The sequence below is a fragment of the Cucurbita pepo genome, chromosome 12 (assembly GCF_057944985.1).
Source record: "Cucurbita pepo subsp. pepo isolate OVF chromosome 12, ASM5794498v1, whole genome shotgun sequence".
Classification (NCBI taxonomy): Eukaryota; Viridiplantae; Streptophyta; class Magnoliopsida; order Cucurbitales; family Cucurbitaceae; genus Cucurbita; species Cucurbita pepo.
The window spans coordinates 14989002-15005808 of NC_141809.1; the positions used below are offsets into that span (position 1 = coordinate 14989002).

The window sequence follows — 16807 nt, forward strand, 5'->3', positions numbered from 1 at the left end:
TTTCCCTTTGTTAACATATCGAGGGGCATATCTAAGAATTAATATTGGAAATCAATTGATATCATAATAAATATTAAAAACCACACATTTCTACCATTATTTCTATAAATAAATCAATATATATGTTTGATATTTTCATAAAATTTCAATATATATTTGGATATTGTTGATGGGCAGATCGCTAAATTGCATGATTGACTTGTTCGAATACGTTATGGATAAGTTCGATGATCGATATTTATGCATGAAATATTTTCTATGGTGCATCATAGTTTGTGGAGCTTATGCTTGCACCCGATGAGGTCTAGGGAGTACGAAAGCTTATTTAGTAAGTTTTATGAGCATGATAGCGATGTACACGAGACTAGAGGTACGAAAGTGATGCATAATCCGAGGAAAAAAAAAAAAAAGTAGAGCACAAGGCTAGGTTTCAGGTCATATCACAGTCATATTTTCATGTGTATGCATTTTTCAACTCGATCAGTGGGTCACTTTATGAGTATTTTTAATACTTAGCCTTTTTCTAGTAATGACAATGACGTTTTAGATGGCTGATTGTGCTTGCAATGAAGCCACGAGATAATCAACGTAGAGCTATCAGGCGTCGAATCCAAATTTCAGATCTTACGGGTCGTTTAAGTAAAAAAAAGAATAAAAAATCGATATGTAGTAAAATAATGGGGTAATACATTATTTAAAGCAAACAAACTCTTAATTGACTTTTGGTTTCTATTAATTACTTCCTCAACAACTCCTTTACCCATTTTCTAATGATTAAAGTATTGAAATAAAATAAGAAAAAGCAATATCATTGTGATCATAAAATTAAAAATAAATAAATAAATAAATAAAAAAGGAAAAAGACAAATTAATATAAGTTTAGCTCATGTAGGGACAAAACCTAGTTTACTTTCACTAACATATAATCCATGATGTTTTTTTTGTATATATTAATGTTAGTTGTAATGCATTTGTCTCTTCAATTGTCCTTCCTTAAGTACTTATGTACATGTAATAGCTGTAATTAACGTCTAATAATTGTGTATTAAGTATTAACTACCCATCTAATTAAACGAAGATTCCTAATTTCTAAACGTTTTTGCTGTCCATTGCTAATAGATATTGTCTGTTTTGGTCTGTTACGTATCGGATTTAAAACGCGTTCGTTAGGGAGAGATATACAGAAGCTTATAAGGAATGTTTCGTTTCCCTCTTTAACAATGTTATAACTTAAAATGTAATTGGCTCGACTTTTCAATATTACGTATGAATAACCTTATTTTTTGTTTGTTAAATGAGAAGAATCAGACAATACTGAGACCAAATAGAACCGAAGCTACTTGAAATATGAAACGGTGTTTTAATAATGTAAAGACATGTCAGGATGGCACATTATGTTGGGGTTTGGAATCAATTACTTTTTAAATTTGGCTTTACACATCAAACTTCATATATAATAATCTCTCTCAATCTAAATCACTAATTTTAATATTTATATATATTAATCATAGAAGTCAAATTAGATATTTTTAGTGTAATGTATGAAAGTTAATAAAATATTACGAATGGTAAACCCATTTTATGATCAAAATGTGAGATTCGACGTCGATAGGAGAGGAGAACGAAACATTCTTTTATAAGGGTGTGGAAACATCTCTCTAAGAGACGTGTTTTAATAGGTCAAAGTAGACAATATCAAATAATGATGGGTTTGGGCTCAGACGTCAGGTGGTATGCCAGCGAGGACACTAGACCCCCAAGAAAAGATGAATTTTGAGATCCTACATGGATTCGAGAGAGAAACGAAACATTCTTTATAAAAGTGTAGAAACTTTAGTCGGCATAACAAGAGAGTGGATGGACATTTGGTAAGAACCCATGAGCCAAATTGCATCCATAACATAAATGGAATTAAATACGAAGCGTTTGGTCTAAACTTTGGTACTTTTGGGCACTTTTTCAATGACCCAAAAGCCATGCGTTAATGCAACGGTTGCGCCTTATTTATCAATTTTCTATGAATTACACAAACATTTTTTAATATTACATTTTTCTTCTGTAAAACAACATTAAAGTTTAAGGACCGAAATTGTAATTCAACCTATAATTTAACATCGAACGAATGAGTACATACTAGCCTTTGCACTAACGGAGTAAAAAAAACGATCCAAACTCAAGGGCAAAATAGTAATTTATTTATATTTCTTGTATTTATTTCGCTAGCATCGTTCATTCTTTTCATATTTACTAAATAATAATTACGGTTCAACATCCAACAACCCTACCCCTTTCCTCAATTTATATAAAAAAACTCCGGGCGTTCATACGACCACATAATCATACTAACTCATGTTAAGAATGATATTGTCCACTTTGAACATGACTTTGTTTTGGGATTCCCCAAAAGGCCTCATACCAATGGTGATAGTATTCCTCACTTATAAACCCATGATCTTCTACTAAATTAACGAATGTGGGACTCATTCCTAATAATCCTCAACAACTAGACTACCCAATTTAAAATTACAATTATTAATGTAACTCGAGAATAGAGTGTTGAGTTGAGTTGTAAATTTATTCGGTTACTCGAGTCACCAGCCCAATCATCTAAAATTTTTTATGGGTCTAAAAGATTTTTTCAGTCTAATCCAATTCAACCCGCGTACACTCTTAATAAAAATTCGAGAGTATTTTTGAGATAAAAGTGTAAATTTTGCAATAAACTAATTGAATAGGAAGAAATTTGAGGATGATGAAAGAACACGTTTGTAAGGCAATAAAGAATTAGAGACAATGGAGCTGTCTTCCTGCAAAGGTCAATGAGAGGGCTAAGGTTGTTGTTTGGTTCCAAATTTGCTGTATTTCAGCTGTCATATGCAAATCCTTTACCCCCCCCATACTTTGAATTTCATCTCAAAAGGTACACTTTAATTTATGTTGGGTGATTTTGTACCTACAACTACCTACCCTACTCGGGTCAATCTTATACCGAGATTCAGAGCTTTATGTGTATGAGTTGTCATTAGGGTTACGTCACTTGCGTATATCAAATGTAATCTATTCATCGTCAATCGTGTCATTAACTATGACTTCCTAGAGTGTCACGACTTAATTGTGTATGCATTGTGTTTAAGGGTGAGATCCTAACGAGGACGTTGAGCTTCGAAGGGAGGTGGATTGTGAGATCTCACATTGGTTGGAGGTGTGAAAACTTCTTCCTAACATACGCGTTTGAAATACCTTGAGAGTAAGCTAGAGAGGGAAAACCTAAATATCTGCTAGTGGTGTGTTTGAGCTGGTACATGATCATTCTCATTCGGATATGGTTTTGATTTATTCATGTACTCATTTTTTGTTCGGACGTCACATATCCACCAGCTTCCACTTAGTTCAGGCACTAATGACTTTTGTTAGACATCGTTGGATTTGTTGTACTACAACTTTATGCACTAGAACATGAGCTATGGTGAAAAATGAGTCATCGTCTTGAAAGAAAAAGTTGTCGTCCTTAAACTTTATGAAGGACAAAGTATGGATGTACCTTCGTAAATGGAACCACACTTTATTTTGGGCCAAAGACGGGAAGTTCTAATTTAAGCCATCTTTAAGCATCAATGTAGACGTTGTTGGTATAGATAGCGACTTTCAATTCTTTTAAGTGTTTCTTAGTCATTCTATCATCGGAATTGGTCTCATTTTGATGTGATCTCCGTTCATTTATATATCACTAATTGTTAATTATCAACAACAATACTAGGAATATATATAAATTAATTATTTAATAAATTAATCATTGATTATTTTTAATGGGACCCTATAGCCCCATTCCACCTAGCTGCTCCACTGCCTAGAGATAATAACTACTTTAGGAATATTTGAACATATTAAATATGTTTAATTATTATTATGAATAATAATGTTGAAAGTAAATACCCGTCAAAGTTGAAGGTGGAAGGAATCAGTTCAGTCATGTACCCCGACGTTCTCTTGCAATATGATCATGTTACTTGACTATCCCACATACCCATGTTCAAGATTTGAAATCTAAATTCGGTACCTGTGTGCCCCGACATTTTCATCCGACATGGTCGTGTTACTTGACTATTCCTACAAATCCATGTTCAAGATTCGATATCTGTGTGCCCCGACATTCTTCTCAGACATGGTAAGTTACTTGACTATCAGTATACCCAGAAGCATGTAATTTTCAGTTCATTCATATATCTTCATTTCACTCCAACGTGACATGAACCAAAATAGTAAAATCAAAATCTCGGTATTGATATTGATACAATATTTTAATTATATATACAAATTAAGGGTTATTTATTTATTTATTTATTTATTTATTTAAAAAAAAGGTCAAACAAAACAAAATAATCTCCTTTCCCTCTTTCTCTTTCTTTTCCCTATTTATCCTCTGCTCACTCTCCCAATCCTTCCCCTTCCTCTTCCCCACTTCCCATTCTCTCTCTTTCTTATTTCTGTAAGTTTGCTTTTGATTCACTTTTAGTTTCCTCCAAACCATTAATCCAATTTCCTTAATTGGGTGAAGCAAAGCTTTCTTCTGCAAATTTGTTGTTAATGGAGAACGAATTCTTCCTCAATGCTACTGGAATTCCTCAATCTCTCATGCATTTTGATTCCAATCCTTCCATGCCGACCTGGCACCACCAGTTTTCGTCGTCTGCCATGGATGTTCCTCCTCAACCTCATCTTCCGGACCTTACTCACTGTTCTTCCTCTCACCAATCGCCACCGGATTGTTTCCTCAATCCAGTTCCTGATCAGAGCTTCCAATTCGATTCGGCTCTGAGTTCGATGGTTTCTTCTCCAGCGGCCTCGAATTCAAACCTAACTAATGAAAGCTTCGTGATCAGACAACTGATCGGGAAATTAGGCGGGAATTCCGAGAGAAGAATCTTGGAATTGAATTCTACTGCCGCATTGACTCCTTCTTCGAGTGTGGCGGAATTTACGTCCGATCCTGGATTGGCAGAACGAGCTGCTAGGTTTTCGTGTTTTGGAAGTAGGAGCTTCAATGACCGTCAATTGACGAACGAATTCGGTAATTACAGATCTCACCTTCCGATTGCTACTGAGAAATTAAGCCGTGTTTCGAGTAGTCCGTCGATCAAAGCCCTCGGATCTGAAACGAATTTGCTAGAACAACACAAGAACAATTCCTCATCTCATGAAGACGAATCGTCTCTCTCGAATCCGGACAAGGCGATTCCGAATCCACGGAAGAGAAAGGCAATTACAAAGGCGAAACTCAAAGAACCGGTAAAAATTCCAACTCATATACCTTAATTCTACATCTGAAATTGCGAAATCACTCCATGAAAATTGAGTTTCGTTTCGTTTCGTTTTTTTCCCGCCATTGTTGCAGATAGTTGAAGCTCCCGGAAAGGAAATTCCAAAGAAACTGAAAGCAGTGGAACCAAAGGAAAACGAAAAAGGAAACATGAAAACGGAAGAGGATTCGCAGAAAATCGATGAGAAAACAGTGGAAGAGAAGCAAACAAAGGAGAATTCCAAGCCTCCAGAACCTCCAAAAGATTACATTCATGTCAGAGCAAGAAGAGGGCAAGCAACTGATAGCCATAGCCTTGCTGAAAGAGTGAGTGAACTAATTTCAACAATTCTCATTCGGATTCTGATCATCATACTGATCTCTGTAAATTTCATTTTCTTCTTCTGAATTAAAGGTTAGAAGAGAGAAAATCAGCGAAAGAATGAAACTCCTTCAAGATCTCGTACCAGGTTGCAACAAGGTAGAGCAGCAATTAAGAAACTGTGCCAATTTAGATACCACTTTTTCAGCTCTTGGCCATATTAATCTCATTGAAAACTTTCATTTTTGGTCAATTCTAGGTAACTGGAAAAGCCCTCATGCTGGATGAGATTATCAACTATGTGCAGTCATTACAACACCAAGTTGAGGTAAAAAAACTAATAAGAACATAATCAAAACTTCATGAGCAGTTTAGGAATGAGGATTTTGTAAGTGAATGATTTTGAATTTGGTTTCAGTTTCTGTCCATGAAGTTGGCTTCTGTGAATACAACCACCACCCGGGTGGATTTCAACGTGGATTCTCTCATCTCAAAACAAGTAAAATCATCAGCCCTGCTTTAATTTACTTTGTTACATAGAACATTTCATTTTAATTCATTACATAATTGAAAACTGTGTAACGAATATGAGTTTAGCTAGTTCCGTTCGGTTTATGCTCGATCTTATTATTGTTTGGTTCGGGTTGCGACAGATGTACGAATCGGGCACCAGTTTAAGACATCCACAAATTTCCCCAATAGAATCCTCAGGTTCAAGGTTCTATGGGCACACAAATCCCTCTCTCCCAACCACTTCTCATTGCTCTGTGGACCCTTTGGACTCTGTTTTACGCCAAAATCTTCCCATTCAACACCCTCCTCCTCTCAACTCATCCTTCCCCCAAAATCACCCCTCTCAGGTAGTTCGTAATTCGTAATTCGTTAAGATTAAGATTGTTCTTGCCGCTGAAAACCCGACTAAATCTTTTTACTTTCAATTTTGTGTATGATATAGTATCGAAGTTTCGGGGAAGACGAGCTTCAAAGCATGGTTCAAATGGGGTTCATCCAAAACCAGACGCAAAACTTCAACATAGGTAATCATGCAGGGTCAGAGCAAATGAAAATTGAACTATGAATCTCTTCATTCAACACCATACACAAAGGCAAGGCAAGGCTGTTGTAAATACAAGAGATTAATTTTCAATCATTCATTAAAAAAAAAAAAAAAAAAAAAAAAAAAAAAATCCCATTTATCCCATTTCTTAGGTCTAATAATTAAGGAGAGACTTTTATTTATTTATTTTTAAATGGGTAATCTCTATTCTATATTTTAATATTGTTGTATTTTATTTTATTTTAAAATCTGTAGAATCAAGTTTGTCCATTTGGTGCTAAGTTGTACCGCACCACATTGTAATATATAAAAACCAAAAAAGAAAAAAAAAAAAAAAAAAAAAAGGCTAATTTGAGGGATTATTATTTTTTACAATCCTTGTCTTTTTTTTTTTTTTTTTTTTTTTTAATTTATGAGCCATGGTGTTGGACATTTTGTCCTTTAATGTAAGAAAAGGAAAATAAATATAATAATAATAATAATAATTAAAAACATGAACTTTAGGAGTAGTAATAATAATGAATAATGAATAATTAATAATTAATGTTTGGTTGGGGTAATGTCAAATCAATGCTATTTTATGAAGTAATCAAATAGATTTGATTCTTACTTAACGTTGTAACCAGCTGTCTACAATGCACTCTCTCTTCCAAAAACAAATTATTATTTTCTTTTTTTTTTATTAAAAAAAAAAAAAAAAAAAAAAAAAAAAAAAGTCTAATTTGAATTATTAGAAGATATTGGCTATTGGGTGGGGAATTAATTAATTAATTAAATTTAATCATAAAGAGAATAATAATTTATCACTCAATTTTAAATTAAAAAAAAAGGCTATTTAAAAAAGGAGCATCCAGGTTGGCAGTGGTGAGATTGTGACTAGGCCCAATGAATCAAAAACCCTTTATTATCTAAACTTTTCAAAAAATTTAATTCAGAAAAAAAAAATTTGGAAAAGTTGCTTTTATTATTATTATTATTATTTTATATATTACACAATTAAACAAATTTATATTAAAAATTCTTAAACTTTTAAAATTTAAAAAAAAATTAAAAAAATTAAAAATCTATTAGACACAAATTTTAATTTATTATCAAGAAGCTTATAATTGGAGCGTAGATTATTCGTGGTAATGTGTATATAAAATATATATAGTAATGATGAGAGAGAAAATATAATATTGTTGATGTGAGAGTGTAGTCCCCATTACATAATTAAAATTATAATAAGCTCAATCATGTTATAAAGTGTGTAACACTATACCTACTAACTAATTATTCCTTTTCAATTTTTCAATTTTTCAATTTTAACCCACTCCTCCCTCACTATCTCTCTCTTTTAATTATTATTATATTCAATATTCTTTTCCCTGTCATTTTCCTCTTCATCCGTTCCTAACAGACTTTACTTTGGGCGACTCAATTTTGCTCTATGTTTCACCGTCAGTAGAGGACAAGCACAAGGTTGCACCATTATGATTATTGTCTTCTAAAGAGACGGTTAACCTTTAGTAGTAAACATTATAGATAGACGGAGTCTATAGTCATTCTCCTTAGAACACGCTCCGTTAAAATTCGTATTCTAACGTGATTGATCTGAAATTATTTTAACTGAACTTGATTTCGTTGGGATATTGGTCGAAAGATGCCTCGAGTTTGATAAATTAGGTAGTGGCAATGAGGAGTATATAGGTGAATGGTCATTATCAAAGTCCTAAAATTCATGTCCTTAATGGAAGCTAAAAGGCTTCAAATCTACCTCATAACTTAGGCCCTACCATGCACCAATGTTTTTAGGACCATACATAGACTCAAACCAACCCTTCATTTTTTTTTTCTTTTCCAATATTTATTTAGATTCTAAATAATTATAAGAGCATGGAAACTTCTCTCTACAAACACGTTTTAAAATCATGAGGTTGACATAATACGTAACGGGTCAAAGCGGACAATATCTACTAACGATGAGTTTGGGTTGTTACACAAATGCACGAGAAATTTTGTTTTTTTTTTCTTTTTCTATTTTGATATGAATTTCTTCAAAATTTTAAAATATGGAGGGAACGCCCTAACTGATTAGTCAAACTTGTCTGAGCTCATATGATGATTTGGTCGAAGACATAATATCTTAACAAGTCGAAGTCTGTCGTTTATATAGAATTAATATGAAATTAAAGATAATAGGAATATTTTTTTAAAATTGGTTATTGACTATAATCTATGATTGAATATAATGTTAAATTATTAATTAGGAAGAATAATTTCACACGCTTCAACTTGATTTTGTATTTATTTTTCATCAATCAAGTAATGCAACATTATAATGTTTAACCCATCAATCCTAATCATAATTTATAGTTAAAAAATAAAAAATAAAAAATTATCAAATTATGTCCACGTGTATGTGAAATTGCTATTTCTATTATCATTATTTACCACACATAATAATTATAATGTTTTTTCTTTTTTAGAAAAATATATAATGCTCAATTCCCCCACCCCAAAATATATCAATATGTTTATTATATTGTAAAAAAAATTAAAATATTAACAATAATAATAATTATTATTATTATTATGTTTGGGTTACTCGAATATAATCATCATCAACGCTTTATCAATATTTCTATTTTTCTAAAAAAATTAGATATGACATTTAAATTTTGACGTGTAAAGCGTAGCAAATTTACTTGTTGTGTTAGATAATAATTTTTTTAGTTCAATTACAAATTTAGTAATGAACTTTTAAGGTATCTATTTCGTCCTAATTTTTCAAAAAATGTTTAATATATTATTCCAATAATCTTTCAAATTTGACGTAAAATTTGATATTATATTCAACAAATCAATTAATTTTTAATATACCGATGAATATTAATTTCAGGTTTAATAATAATTAAATTTAAAATAAATTTATATTTAATAGATTTATAAATTTGTAAAAAATTTAAATTTATAAAATTTAAAATTAAAATTAAAGTTTTAGAATTAGAATGGTAATAATAATAAATAATAATAATAAACAATTATTTTGAGTATATGGAATAATCCATCGTGAAAAATGCGTCCGTCCGGGGCGTCGTTTCAGGCGTGAAATAATCCAAATTATTCTAAATCTTTTATATTATTTATTTATTTATTTCATAAAATATTAGAGGAAAATGACCTTATTCTCCTTTTCTTCTCGAGTCTTTTTCACTCACAGCTGGTGGTAATATTATTGACTTCATAATGTGTCACCATCTTTTCTTTTTACTATTTAAAATTAAATTAAAAAATGTAGGGTATAATAGTAAATTCTCCCTCTTTTTTTTATATATTAATAAACTATTATTTTGAACTGGTAAAAGTGTGGGCCTAACGGATCCAAAGGCCTATTCTTGGGCCTGGTAAAAAAATGGGATTTCCTTGGGCCTAAAGGATCCAAAGGCCCATTCTCTCCCAAATAATAAATTATTGCAAATAATATTTCTGTCCCATAAACCCAAAATCGAATCGGGTCAGTTCAAATTCAGAAAAATGAACCTAAACTAACTCGAAAAGCTAATCCAACCCAACCCAACCTAATTCGGGTTGTCGGGTTGAATGTACACCCCTATTTCTTAGTAGCATTTTCGTCGTCAACCTAAGTCTCTCCCATATTGCGTATAACGTTAAATTGTAAATAATAAAATTATTATTGATCAACTTTTCTCGTTTTCCAACTTCTACTATGACTTTAATAGCTTTTTGATCTCTTCAGTAAACTTGTAGATTTACTCGAGAAGAATGTAATGGGTCAAACTCAAGTAAATACACCAACGAAATGGGGGATCAACTAGAGAAGCTTATGAGTTCAAAACTATACCCATGGACGTTTTCTCCTTAGATCAACTCTGATAGCTCCTGATGTCTTCACCAAACAAATTTCTTCAAGCCAACACGTTTAACATACCTTGGCCCTATCCACAACAGACATTGAAGAGGAGATCGCAAAGAATCGACCTCTCATCCACCCGTTTTCGCCATTGTCTCTAATCGTACTCTACAAGAAAAAATTTTAGAATAAGATATCACCAACAACAATTGTCACGGACTATCACCACCACCATCGTTGCAGCCTTCCACCACTACCTTACTACTATGATCATCCTTCACCAATCATTCATTTATAATAGTTAGAAACTTTTAGAAGCGTTGAAAAAGATATAACAATTTGCTTATACAAGTCAATGAGCTGTTTATAAGAAATGGATCATGAAGACTGAAGTAAAAATTGGAAGTTTTCAAAAATGAGTATGGGAAGTACAACAAAATGGTAATAATCTGAGACAGAAAAGACAAGAGCCATAGTCATGTAATGGCAAATTGGAAAGAAAAATGGAAGCGTGGAGGATTGGAGCGCAGACAAAGCAATAGATTACTCTATCCAACGCATACAGTGGCGCAAAGCAGCGCGTGAAGGCTCGCGTAAGGTCCATTTTCAGAATCTCGCATTCGCACATGGCCTGCCTGCATGCCTTCTTCACTCCTACATTCATTCATCAAATTCTGCATCTAAGTTTTTACATTTCACTTTCCCATTAGGAAAAAACCATCAAAAACACCAACTGTAAAGGAACAAAGGGAAAAAATACCGTGTGTTTATCTGCTATTTCCAGCGCAGCTTCCATTTCTGTCTCATCTACTCAAGTTTCTTCCATTTTTGTTTCTGGGTTTTGCTTGGTATGATGAATTATTGATTCCCATTGATCGAAGAGGAGATTTAGAAATCTGGGTCTTGTGATTTTGTTAGGGTTTTTTTCTGGGTTTTGCTTGGCAAGATGAATTACTGATTCCCTTTGATCGAAGAGGAGATTTAGAGATCTGGGTCTTGTGATTTTGTTAGTTTTCTTTTCTGGGTTTTGCTTGGCATGATGAATTACTGATTCCCATTCATTGAAGAAGAGAATTAGAGATCTGGGTCTTGTGATTTTGTTGGTTTTTCTTCTTGATTTCTGGGTTTCTGAATGTCTCGAACACCGAATTATGAGTTCCAAGAATGGTGGAACAAGCAAAGAGACAGGAACCATGACGAACTCTTGCTGGAAAAGTCCGACAACTTATCGACTTCGCCTGCATTTCTCTCCGTTGAGATCCGGAGTTCTGGGAGCCCTGGAGATCGGATGGCCGATAAGGACCGAGCGAGGACCAGGAGTGCCCGCCAGATTTCGTGGGTTTGGCTGTTGAAATTCCAGCAGATTGCTGGTTCATTGGCTTCAATCACGAATGGTATCGTTTATCTAGTCCGCACTGCCAATCGTCGGATTTCATCGCCCGATTCACCAGCTGATTCAGCCACGTCTCGGCTCTACAGGATTATCAAAGTGTTCTTGATTGTAGTGCTTCTATTGCTCGTTTTTGAGCTTGTGGCGTACTTCAATGGCTGGCATTTCAGCCCCCCTTCTGTGAGTTCTGCTTCTGCGGAGGTGCTTGGATTCATAGGGTTTCTCTATGCTAATTGGCTTCAGATTCGGGGAAATTACCTGTCTCCATCGCTGCAATGCTTGATCAATCTATGCATTGTATTGTTCCTGATCCAGTCAGTGGATCGTTTGCTTCTAATGCTGGGGTGTTTTTGGATCAAGTTCAGGCGATTGAAGCCCGTTGCGGCGTTCGAGTACTCTTCCACGGGCGAAAACGCTGCTAGTCCTGAGGATTATCCAATGGTATTGGTGCAGATTCCCATGTGCAACGAGAGGGAGGTAAGAAGATGTAGGTGTTCCTTCACCCCTCTTTAACTCCATTTTCTATGTTATTGTTGCATGTGTTGTTCATATTTGACAATGTAGATTGTAGATTTGTGATAGTTGATGGCTGTTGTTAAGAAATTTAGTTTTTTAGGAGTGATTTTATGAATCATTCAATTAGTGCTGAGCAGTTTTTGAATGATACTTCCGTTACTTCCTCTCAAATTTAGAATAGTTACGTCTGTCCACAAGGTTCTTAAATATACTATTTAACAATGAGGACGTTGAAAAGTGGTACTCACTACTCGGTATCCTCCACTCTCCTGTAATGCCCAAGTCCACCGCTAGTAGATATTGTCCTCTTTGGGCTTTCCTTTCCGGGTTTCCACTCAAGGTTTTAAAATGCGTCTGTTAGTGAAAGGTTTCTACACCCTTATGAAGAATGTTTCGTTCTCCTTCCCAACCGATGTGGGATCTCACAATCCACCTTCCTTCGGGACCTAGCGTCCTCGCTGGCACTCGTTCCCTTCTCCAATCGATGTGGAACCCTCCAATCCACCCCCCTTCAGGGCCTAACGTCCTTGTTGGCACACCCCTCGTGTCCACCCGACGTGGGATCTCACAATCCACCTTCCTTCGAGACCCAGCGTCTTCGCTGGCACTCGTTCCCATTCTCCAATCGATGTGGAACCCCCCAATCCACCCCCCTTCAGGGCCTAACGTCCTTGTTGGCACACCCCTCGTGTCCACCCGACGTGGGATCTCACAATCCACCTTCCTTCGAGACCCAGCATCTTCGCTGGCACTTGTTCCCATTCTCCAATCGATGTGGAACCCCCCAATCCACCCCCCTTCAGGGCCTAATGTCCTTGTTGGCACACCCCTCGTGTCCACCCGACGTGGGATCTCACAATCCACCTTCCTTCGAGTCCCAACGTCCTCGCTGGCACTCGTTCCCTTCTCCAATCGATGTGGAACCCCCCAATCCACTCCCCTTCGAGGCAACGTCCTTGCTAGCACACCACCTCGTGTCCACCTGATGTGGGATCTCACAATCCACCTCCCTTCGAGTCCCAGCATCCTTGCCGACACTCGTTCCCTTCTCCAATCGATGTATAACCCCCCAATCCACCCCTCTTCGGGACCCAACGTGCTGGCACACCACCTCGTGTCCACCCCCCTTTGGGGCTCAACCTCCTCACTGGCACATTGTCTGGTGTCTGGCTTTGATACCATTTGTAACGGCCTAAACCCACTACTAGCAGATATTATCCTCTTTGAGTTTTCCCTTGGCTTCTCCTCAAGGTTTTAATACGCGTCTGCTAGGAAGAGGTTTCCACAACCTTATAAACAATGTTTCGTTCTCTTCCCCATTCGATGTGGGATCTCACATGGACGGCTGGGTGAGTAACTAGTTGTCGTCACGTTTAACGAATTCTGAGCTGTATTGAATAGAAGGGGTTTTCAGGATGTTTCTTAAAAGGCCAATGATGTTTTTGTTATTTCCATTGGCATTCTAATCTGTAAGTCTTGTTGCTTTGATATCTATTTCATACTTACGCTGACTGGTGGGTGGGACAGGTTTATCAACAATCTATTGCAGCTGTTTGTATTCAGGACTGGCCAAAGGATAAAATGCTCATACAGGTTTTAGATGATTCTGATGAGCTAGATGTTCAACAGCTTATCAAGGCTGAAGTACAAAAATGGCAACAGAGAGGTGTCCGGATATTGTATAGACACCGCCTCATACGTACGGGCTACAAGGCAGGGAATCTCAAATCCGCCATGGGGTGCGATTACGTTAAAGATTACGAGTTCGTGGCCATCTTTGATGCAGATTTTCAGCCTGGACCAGACTTTTTAAAGAAAACTATTCCACATTTTAAGGTAATTGAATTGATTATTCTTCTAAGCTGCAAGATGGGTATCGAGAGATGCAATAGCCCAAGCCCACCGCTAGCCGATATTGTCCTTTTCGAGTTTTCCCATTCGTACTTCCCCAAAAGGTTTATAAAACGCGTCTACTAGGGAGAGATTTCCACACCATAAAAATGTTTCATCCGGTGTCTAGCTCTGGTACCATTTGTAATAGTCCAAGCCCACCACTAGCAGATATTGTTCTCTTTGGGCTTTCCCTTTCGAACTTCCACTCAAGGTTTTTAAAACGCTTCTGCTAGGGAGAGGTTTCCACACCCTTATAAAGAATGTTTCGTTCTCCTCCCCAACCAATGTGAGATCCCACATTCCTTATAAGGGTGTAGAAACATCTCTCCTTAGTAGACGCATATTAAAACCGTGAGGTTGACGGCGATAGGTAACGGGCCAAAGCGGACAACATCTATTAGCGGTGGGTTTGGGCTGTTACAAGAGAATTCTCGGAATTGTTAATAAATTTCTACATCTCATATGCGTTAAGCTATTATATATATTATACAATATTTTTCATAAGCTTAGGAGAGGCCTCTGATACGACAATAAAACGTCTACATTTTCTCCATTAGGGGAATGATGAACTTGCATTGGTCCAAACAAGGTGGTCGTTCGTGAACAAGGACGAAAACTTGCTCACGAGATTGCAGAACATAAATCTATCCTTCCATTTCGAGGTCGAGCAGCAAGTTAATGGCATGTTCATCAATTTCTTTGGTTTCAATGGAACTGCTGGAGTCTGGAGAATTAAAGCTCTGGAAGAATGCGGGGGCTGGTTAGAAAGAACAACGGTCGAGGACATGGATATTGCAGTCCGTGCTCATCTTTGTGGCTGGAAATTCATATATCTAAATGATGTGAAGGTGTGCGATTTCTTGTATGCATTCGAACTTCATCGCAAAGTTTTCGGTGACGATATTTTCTAACCGTTAAAATTTTCAGTGCCTTTGTGAACTTCCAGAATCATACGAAGCGTACAAGAAACAACAGCACCGGTGGCATTCGGGCCCGATGCAGCTATTTCGTTTGTGCTTCTTTGATGTACTGAAATCAAAGGTATGGAACTTCAAATGCTTAGTTTGATGCTTGCTACTTGCTAACACTGGTTTTTATGTTCCAGGTGACCTGGAAGAAGAAAGCTAATTTGATCTTTCTGTTCTTCCTCTTGCGAAAGCTCATCCTTCCCTTCTATTCCTTTACCTTATTCTGCATAATTCTCCCCCTTTCCATGTTCCTTCCAGAAGCTCATCTTCCAGCTTGGGTTGTTTGCTATGTGCCCGGAATCATGTCCATCTTAAATATTCTTCCTGCACCGCGTTCGTTTCCGTTCTTAGTCCCCTATCTTCTATTCGAAAACACTATGTCCGTTACCAAATTCAATGCCATGATATCGGGGTTGTTCCGCTTTGGAAGTTCGTATGAATGGATAGTAACAAAGAAACTAGGAAGATCATCTGAAAACAATCTTGTTGCTTTGGAAAAAGAACTAGAACCTCTAGTTGAGGGTACGAGTCTTCATCGATCTTCCTCGGAATCAGGTCTGCAGGAATTGACCAAGCTCGAGATATCGAAAAAAGTAGGGAAAAACAAACGAAATCGACTGTACAGGAAGGAATTGGCTCTTGCAGTCATTTTGTTGACTGCCTCAGTGAGAAGTCTGCTGTCTGCTCAAGGAATTCACTTCTACTTCCTATTGTTTCAGGGTATCTCTTTTCTGGTAGTGGGTCTTGATTTAATTGGAGAGCAGGTCAGTTAAGTTAAATTTTGTTGTTAAGATTTTGGAGTTAGTTCATGCAGATAGGTTACTTACAGGTCATCTGTGACCTACGCAGAACCATAGTAGTTCAGTTAGTGTTCTTAAGCTCATTTGCTCTCGATTGACACTGTTGATCACTTCTTGCTCGTGTATTTGAGATCAGCGTTGTAGTCTTGATCGATTCAAGTCGAGCAAATGATGTGAAATGGTTAAGTTATAGAGGGGAAAAAAGGAGCATGAAACTGTGGGGAAAGATTGTGATAAAATAGAACATTGTATACATGCAAGTGTCAAGAACAGGATGTTCTGAGGTTAGAGGAACCTTTATTCTTTATTATTGTCAAACTCATGATTTCTGTACCATGAACTTATAATTTCATTGTATGTGTTAAAATTCATTGATGGTGTGAAACTTGAGTTCTTTTTTAGTCATAACCAAGTTTGTTGTTTCCCCGAACTTATTGGTTGTGCATTTTATTAGGAGCGTGTTTGATTTCTATGTCGATGACACTTAGAGATGTCCACGGAGAAAAGAAAACAAGAAACCCATCTTTGTCTCCGTCCCCGAGTCGTAGAATATAATCTCCGTCTCTACCCCATTTAGAGAACTGGAAAAAATCTCTTCCTACTCTCTTTATTCTTCATATCTCGAGTTTTCACATGGTTTCAAACCTGCAAGTAAGTAAACTAGACATCTCTGCATCTGTTTTTGGAACATGTTTGAATGCTTTGGCTGACT

The 16807-nt window shown here is 36.2% G+C and overlaps 2 protein-coding genes across 2 annotated transcripts; both read left to right on the forward strand.

Moving 5' to 3' along the window:
* The first annotated feature begins 4424 nt into the window (after positions 1–4424).
* LOC111807808 (transcription factor bHLH62) lies at positions 4425–7050 on the forward strand. The gene is made up of 7 exons (XM_023693680.2): positions 4425–5286; positions 5393–5623; positions 5712–5777; positions 5878–5946; positions 6037–6117; positions 6272–6478; positions 6574–7050. The coding sequence occupies exons 1-7, from the start codon at positions 4585–4587 to the stop codon at positions 6694–6696; spliced, it is 1479 nt and encodes a 492-aa protein (XP_023549448.2). The 5' UTR covers positions 4425–4584; the 3' UTR covers positions 6697–7050.
* Positions 7051–11041: 3991 nt separating this feature from the next.
* On the forward strand, positions 11042–16466 carry CSLC6 (Cellulose-synthase-like C6). The gene is made up of 5 exons (XM_023692948.2): positions 11042–12395; positions 13962–14270; positions 14885–15175; positions 15255–15368; positions 15433–16466. Exons 1-5 carry the CDS (start codon positions 11661–11663, stop codon positions 16066–16068), a joined length of 2085 nt encoding a protein of 694 aa, XP_023548716.2. The 5' UTR covers positions 11042–11660; the 3' UTR covers positions 16069–16466.
* The last annotated feature ends 341 nt before the right edge of the window (positions 16467–16807 follow it).

What these genes read in the sequence shown, in the direction of transcription:
- LOC111807808 (XM_023693680.2), top strand. Translation starts at nt 4,585, where the DNA reads ATGGAGAACGAATTCTTCCTCAATGCTACTGGAATTCCTCAATCTCTC. An exon ending in CATTACAACACCAAGTTGAG is followed by an intron (nt 5,947 to 6,036) that starts GTAAAAAAACTA and finishes ATTTGGTTTCAG; the next exon opens with TTTCTGTCCATGAAGTTGGC. An exon ending in CCCAAAATCACCCCTCTCAG is followed by an intron (nt 6,479 to 6,573) that starts GTAGTTCGTAAT and finishes TGTATGATATAG; the next exon opens with TATCGAAGTTTCGGGGAAGA.
- CSLC6 (XM_023692948.2), top strand. Translation starts at nt 11,661, where the DNA reads ATGTCTCGAACACCGAATTATGAGTTCCAAGAATGGTGGAACAAGCAA. An exon ending in CCATGTGCAACGAGAGGGAG is followed by an intron (nt 12,396 to 13,961) that starts GTAAGAAGATGT and finishes TGGGTGGGACAG; the next exon opens with GTTTATCAACAATCTATTGC. An exon ending in TATATCTAAATGATGTGAAG is followed by an intron (nt 15,176 to 15,254) that starts GTGTGCGATTTC and finishes TAAAATTTTCAG; the next exon opens with TGCCTTTGTGAACTTCCAGA.